This window comes from Anoplophora glabripennis, unplaced genomic scaffold (assembly GCF_000390285.2).
Source record: "Anoplophora glabripennis isolate ALB-LARVAE unplaced genomic scaffold, Agla_2.0 scaffold34, whole genome shotgun sequence".
NCBI lineage: Eukaryota > Metazoa > Arthropoda > Insecta > Coleoptera > Cerambycidae > Anoplophora > Anoplophora glabripennis.
In genome coordinates this window covers 1,088,927-1,096,348 of record NW_019426074.1, presented here as the reverse complement: position 1 = coordinate 1,096,348, position 7,422 = coordinate 1,088,927, and the positions used below count along the sequence as shown (strand labels likewise).

Sequence of the window (7,422 nt, the reverse complement as noted above, 5' to 3'; positions counted from 1 at the left end):
GGTAATGCTCATTTAGGTGAGCAGTGACAATTCGGGAAATATGAGGTGGAGCTCCATCATGTTGCAAGTACATTCTTAATCGTCTTGCCAGAGGTACATCTTCAAGCAATCGCGGGAGTTCTTCCTCTAAAAATTGTAGATACTTTGGTCCATTAAGACGACCTTCAATAATAAATGGCCCTATAAGTTGATCATATAACATTCCACACCACACATTAAAGCTAAATCTACGTTGAAAATTACTTTCTACGGTGGCATGAGGGTTGACGTCCGACCATTGATGCATGTTATGGGTGTTGTTGATACCGTTTCTGGTAAATTGTGACTCATCCGTAAATAAGATGTAGCGACACAAATTCCTATTATTATTCAACCACTGACAAAATTCTACCCGCCTAGGGAAATCTTCTGGCTCCAGATGTTGAACACGCTGTAAATGGTATGGATACAACAGATTCTTGTTTAATGTTCTCCATACCCTGGTATTGGAAATCACTAAAGGCGTGGATATCCGTCGTGTACTAACACCGGGATTACGCTCGGCCATAGCAAGGATATTCTCTTCTACAACACTGCTGACTTACCCGTTAGTAGTGAATGCGAACACTTAGAAGTGAACCAGTTTCTCTGAGTGCATGAAAAGTTGTGGTAAACGTTTTCGGGGATGGAATGCGACGATTTGGGAAACGCCGGCCGTTGATATTCCAGTGAAGCTAGAGTAGCATTTCCATCGCAATTACCCAAAACAAACACTATATCGGCATACTCAGCAGTTGTAAACTTACAAGGCATTGTTCGCGAATTTGCAAAATTGAATCTTCACACTAAACTGCAAGCTTGTCAAAACTGACAGTAACCTAGATAACATTTTACCTTGCAAATGTCGTCAGAGCACACTAGACCAATGCGTAGCGCGCCGAGACGTAACGCAACAAATTTGATTATTACTTTTTACATTTAAATTTCAAATTCATGTAGCTCACAAAGTAAAGCAAATCGGACACATGTTTATAAAAACTTTTTTTCTAGAAATAACCCAAGGAACATCCTCTATTAGTGCCGGGATAACTTCATGAAACACCCGGTATACTGTATTTGTTTAAAAATTTTGCTGATAAATCAAAACAAAATGAAAAATATAAAATTAATAAATTATCTTACCGTTTTAAGGTCCCCAGTTTTGGCCGCTTTAAGAAGCAATTCATTCGGCTTTTCTGTCAAAGGGCTAAAAAATGTTCGTAGAAATATAAGTTAAAACAGAAACACGCGAATCGTTAGAAAAATGTAAGAAGTGTCATGCATAAAAAATATGATTCTTACCTATAAGCACTGTAAGATTCTTGATTTAAACCAAACAATCTCTCAGTGATGCTGCATGCACAGTTCTTATTAGTGTAAAATATTATAAAAGTAAAAAGGTGTGAGTTTAAGTGAAAGTTAACTTTTGTCAAATGGTGTATATGGGTGCAGTTAGACGTAGCTTTAGTTTAAGCTTAACTTTGTTTCGCAGGTTTGGAGATTTGTGTAGCAAATACGCGATTGTAGAAACAGAGGACGATGTGCACTTTAGTTTTGATTACGTCGAGTGTAGGATGGTGGAATGAAAAATTCCCATTCTATCCTAGAAAGAAAACAAATGTTTGTGAGCTATTAGTATATTTTTTCATTGCCATAATTTATTTATAACATCAAATCACTTCGATGAAAATGTTCTAAAAGCATACTATGTTCTTTTTTTTAAAGATCGGAATGTATTATATTCAGACAGACGATATAAAGATTTAGAGTAATGCAGGATTTGCATTGTGCGCCATTTTCATTCCAAAGAGTTGACAGCATTGCGAAGGGTGGCATGTTGTAGTAAACACGTTGCCATTAGGCGCTACCTGTATGACAGATCAGCGAGTAAAGATTGTGAAAATTCATTACCAAAAAGAATGGACCAACCACCCCACCAGCGTAATTTATACCACACTCTCCCTCTTTGGGGATACAGTGGTCGTTCTTGAATGATCCGAGGATTGTCTCTGCCCCAAAGTCGACAGTTTTGCTTGTTCTCATACCCACTAAGATGAAAATGGGCCTCGTCGCCAAAGATGGTTTTCTTAGCAAAATCACCGTCCACGTGTTGATTTCCCAACATCCAATCAACGAATATCAGGTGTACTAAATGGTCATCTGGTTTCAATTCCTGAGTTAGAGGAATCTTGAATGGATGCAGATATTTTGCTAAAATCCACTGCTTTTTGAAATGGTTAATGGGCTCATTCAGCAATTTTTTTTTATTTGCCTAGCGGAAAGATATTGAAATTTTAAGGTTCTCCGCAAAAAAATTGAATTTTATATCGTCTACAAGTCATCCAAAAACAATCATAAACTGACAAGCTGAGTATCAGCTGAATCGGCGGGTGTGACGTCACCGCATGGGAAACCGATGCCCCATGCTTGCGTGAGTTGTCAGTCAGTCGGGTAGTCGGGTTTTAGTTGCTTGTTATGTTTCGATTGAGTACGTTAAGATACCGAATTTTGTTAGCAATATGCAGAACAGAAAAAAATTACAAATATTGTATTGTTCACCAGTGTGAGAGCACTAGCGTGAAGACACCTAAGAAAATAATAATGTCCCCGTATTTCTGTTGTGCGGATCTAAAATCAATAGTCTATTAGTCTCTACATTGATTTGTTTTTTTTAATATCTTTTACTTGAAAACTGACTTATTTTGAAAGCAACAAAACTACCCTGCGTAATTTAGATATTGTAATGAATACGTTTGCATCCTCTAGAAACACTATACACTTGTGGTTTCCATTGTCGATTTTTTTTGTAAATATTATACAAATAATTATAGGTACTAAGTATTTATATAAAAATACATAATAAATATTATATTATTAATATATTTATTAGGTAGATTTTATGTAGTTTCCATGGGAATAAAAATAGTAATAAGAATTTTGTATTTGATTTTCGCTACAAACGTACTTTAAAGAAGCTTTACGCGTTACCTTTGCATTTTCACTCCGCTCATCTCAGCACTGATAAAGTCGTGGTTTTTATTAAAAAAATCCATAACCAAACCTACTTCTGGCAAATTAGAAGAATCTGCTCTTACGAAATTTGCTTCAATTTTTTTAAATTTAATATGCACAAACGCTAAAACAATGCAGAAACTTATCTAGAACTGAATGTAGCGCCAAGCCGGCTGACCGTCCCATGCGGTGACGTCATTGCATTGCCACAGCTGAGACAAATATTCGCATTTTAAAAATCATATAGCTTGAAAACCGATCAATGGATTGAGCTGAAATTTTCAGGATCGCCTAATCATGAGCAGTACTTTGTGTATACAAAATAAGAACGTTTTTGAAAATTTACTGAATGACCCCATTGGCGCACTGAGGTTATGAGAATTTCCGCCAAACTATGATTTACCTCAGCAATATTTTCCGCCTGTTTTTTATTGTGTGTGTGAAAGCGAATCTTTTCACACTTGTTTCATTTGCCCTTCTACCGAAAATTCCTCGTAACTTGCGCACAGTCTCAGGTACACACTCATCGTACTTGCAATGAGTTTTCACAATCTTCACTCGTTCATTCGTCGTATAGCGCTCCATTTTGTATAACGTGTTTACCTACTACAACATTTGACCTTGCACAATGCTGCCAACTCATCGGAATGAAAATGGCGCACAATTTAAATCCTGCATTATTTTTGGGACACCCTTTAGTACAAGTATCTTTTGCTGAATGAGATTTGTGAGATTTTAAAGATCTAGATGCCGATTTTTTCTCTATTATGATTTTTTTTTCATTGGAATGTTTTATTAACTGAAAATAGATTAATTTTATAGAAAAAATATTTTTTGGTTTTCGTTTGGGTATTTGGCCAACTGTTAAAAATTTAAAAAATAAACCTTTGGGCCAATAGATGACCCCAAATAAAAAGAAAAAAACTTGCTACAAATAAACTTCGGGCAAGAAATTAACCTTAATTCAGATTTATGGTTCTTAAGTTTATTTTTTTAAATCCGATAAATTCATGGAAGATATACAGGGTGTTAGTAAATAAGTGCATTTTTGAATTCCTCGTTCAATTTGTGACAAAAAATCTCTCTTGCCTTTTCTTCGTATGGGGCGCCGTTTTGATGCAAAAAAATAAAACATCTTAACGCGTATTTTTTATTTCTTTAATACATTACCTAGTAGGCTACTGTCAACATTTGTCTGTTAAATACGAATATTTTTAAGAAATGTCAAATTAGCGTTTCGTCATTATTAATTTATTAAGCTTTTAGTTTGCTATAACATTAGTGTTAATAAGTAATTAATTTTTCTTTTATCGAAAAGAATGGAAAATTTTACAAATGCGGAATTGTCAGACATGCATTTTGTCTATGGTCGAAGTAATGGAAATGGTCGGCAAGCTCGACGATTGTATGCTGAGTTGTATCCAGGACGTAGGGTACCTCATCACACAATATTTGCTCGTCTTCATCAACGTTTGCGCGAAAATGGTTCATTTAAGAAACAAACGGTTGACTGTGGGCGCCCTCGAGAAGTACGAACTGTGCAACTAGAAGAAGCAGTTCTCGAGTTAATTGCGGAGTCACCTGAAACAAGTACTCGAAAAATTGCCAACATATTGAATGTAAGCAACTTCACTGTATTTAAAATTCTTAAAGAACAGCAATTGTATCCGTTTCATATTGAACGTGTGCAAGCTCTACTACCTAGAGACTTTTTTCCGCGCCTATTTTTTTGCCAATGGATTAATCATCAAATCGCTCAAATTCCTAATTTTTTAAATGCCGTTTTGTTTACTGACGAGGCTACTTTTGGACGACAGTGTATACGAAATTTCCATAACAATCACTTATGGGCTGAGGAAAACCCCCATGGAATCTTTGAAGCTCATTTTCAGCATCAGTTTTCCGTAAATGTATGGCTTGGGGTAATTGATGATCATTTAATCGGTCCATATTTCCTCCCACAACGACTAACAGGCGAATCTTATCTTAATTTCCTACAGGAAGAGTTACCTGTTCTTCTTGAAGAAATTCCTCTACAGCTGAGACAACACCTATGGTACATGCATGATGGTGCACCAGCCCATTTTAGCATTAATGTACGTAATCACTTAGACACAGTATATCCAAATCGTTGGATAGGTAGGGGAGGTACGGAACATTGGCCTGCTCGATCGCCGGATTTAAATCCTCTTGATTTTTGCATTTGGGGTTTTCTTAAGTCATTAGTTTATTCCACTCCCGTTGAAAATGTTGATGACCTGAGGAATCGAATTATAGTCGGCTGTGAGACAATAAGAAATATACCAGGAATATTTGCGCGAATACGACAATCAATGAGGCGAAGAGTTGAATCTTGTGTCACGTCTGAGGGAGGTCATTTTGAACATTTGTTGTAGCTTTGCGCCTTTTCAAAATTTTATTAGTGTTATTTTCTGTTATTGTTCTGGTTTAATGTTATTGTATTAGATAGTTCTTGATAATGTATTAAAGAAATAAAAAATACGCGTTAAGATGTTTTATTTTTTTGCATCAAAACGGCGCCCCATACGAAGAAAAGGCAAGAGAGATTTTTTGTCACAAATTGAACGAGGAATTCAAAAATGATTTTTAATTTGTAATATCTCAGTGGCGTACCATTTTTTTCTTTAAAAAAATTGAGATTATTACCCGTACGCGCGCCAATGATGAACATAAAATTCTTAATTGCGTGTCAAAAAATGCGCAATAACTACCTCTTAAAACCCACCAAATTTCATTTGCACAACTTGACCGGTTTCAGAGCAATAAATTAAATCGTCAGTTTTTAAGAAAAACTTTGACACCCCGTATCTCGGAAAACGAATCATTTGCGGACATACGTTTATAAGCAAACTGCCATTGTTTTCTCATGTAGAACCACCCCCTGAAATTTGTCGCACTTATTTACTAACACCCTGTATACTTCGAATGTTCATTTTTAATAAAAACAAGACATACGTATTCATTTATTTCATGTAATTTTCTTCTCTATTTTACAAGTGTAATACATGCGATATAAACAGCCAGCAGTACATTTCCTTGAAAATTGTTCGGCGCGAGAATGCATATATTGTGCTGCACTAACAAAACTGCACCGTCTCCGTATTTCATTTATTTCTAGTGGCAGTTCAACTGCAGCTGAAAACGTGACGCATTTCACAAGTGTAGTAAAATTTATAAAATCACATAACATATAAAACAGAGCAGGGCAATCATGACAGCGACAAAACTCCTTTACATTTCTTCAGATAAAATTACACAATTCCATGTTATACAACATTTGTCTTAAATGTGTACGTCAGGCACTTTTGTAATAATTCGAAGAGAATGTGTGTGCCACAGACAATGTGATTATTTGGCATAATGCGTAATGGCAGGTAGTTATACATAATAACTAAGTTTATTACACTGACAGGGCCTTATACATAATGTATTTTTGTTTGGTAATGTTATAGGTATCTACATATATACAGGGTGTTCCGGTTTATGTGTGTGAACGAAATTAACGTAATAAATAAAAAAAAACAAGGAGGTTCACGTATTTTTTCATAAATAAACTTTAAGATCAGAGGTTTTTCTAAGTAGCGATATAGTTTTCATTGATGTTTAATAATAAAAAAAGTTCAAGTCAATGGGTGTAAAATAACGTTATGTTTGTTTAATTTGGATAAAAAGATTGCTAATACGTTTATTCAAAATTGGCAATATGCAATTTCGAAGATGTTATTGTTTGTTTTTTAGTTATTACGTTAGTAATCTATATCTATAGTGTATCTATATTTAAACTGGAAGATCTTGTACCTACACCCTGTACATATCCACTTTACCTAACCTCATTAAAAAAATTTAATCCATATTTGAAAATAAGGACAATAAAAATTAAATTTTATCTGTGGCACTGTCCAACGTGATAAATAATGGCCAAATAGTCACAATGTCCATAATATACAGGGTGTAACGGATGCCGATGGTCAAACTTCAGGGGATTATTATACAAGTAATTTTCAACAAAAAAGTATTATAAGATTTTTTTGGAAAGTTGATAGTTGCTCTTTTATTTAACATTATGCCTTTTTTCATAAAAACAAAAATATCTCTATTATTCTTACAGCCACATCAAATTTAGACGTACCATCGGAAAGAGCGTTAAATTTACTACAAGACGAGCATATACGAGTTTTAAAAAATCTTCTATACCAGCTGCTGTAAAAAGTTAAATGTAATAATTGTAAAATGAGCAAAATTACTGTATCTCCATATTGGTGGTAACGCCAAAAATTTGTTAATGAGGACGTGTTTTTTCTTCAGCAAAAACTACTGTATTTAGTAAGCTTTTCAACGATATATCAACTTTTGAGTTTGCTATTTTTTTTT

At 34.8% G+C, this 7,422-nt stretch overlaps 1 protein-coding gene across 7 annotated transcripts in view; it reads right to left on the bottom strand.

The window, feature by feature from the left end:
- The window catches only part of LOC108913671 (eye-specific diacylglycerol kinase), a 674,863-nt gene that overhangs the window by 18,999 nt on the left and 648,442 nt on the right, over positions 1–7,422 (bottom strand). For 6 of the 7 annotated variants that reach the window (XM_018719260.1, XM_018719268.1, XM_018719273.1 and 3 more), the window contains exon 15: positions 1,162–1,225. In XM_018719260.1, the coding sequence (XP_018574776.1) occupies positions 1,162–1,225 (64 nt within the window). Of the gene's footprint in view, positions 1–1,161; positions 1,226–1,320; positions 1,622–7,422 lie in introns of those variants that run through there. The other variant, XR_002763331.1, reaches the window with a different exon arrangement.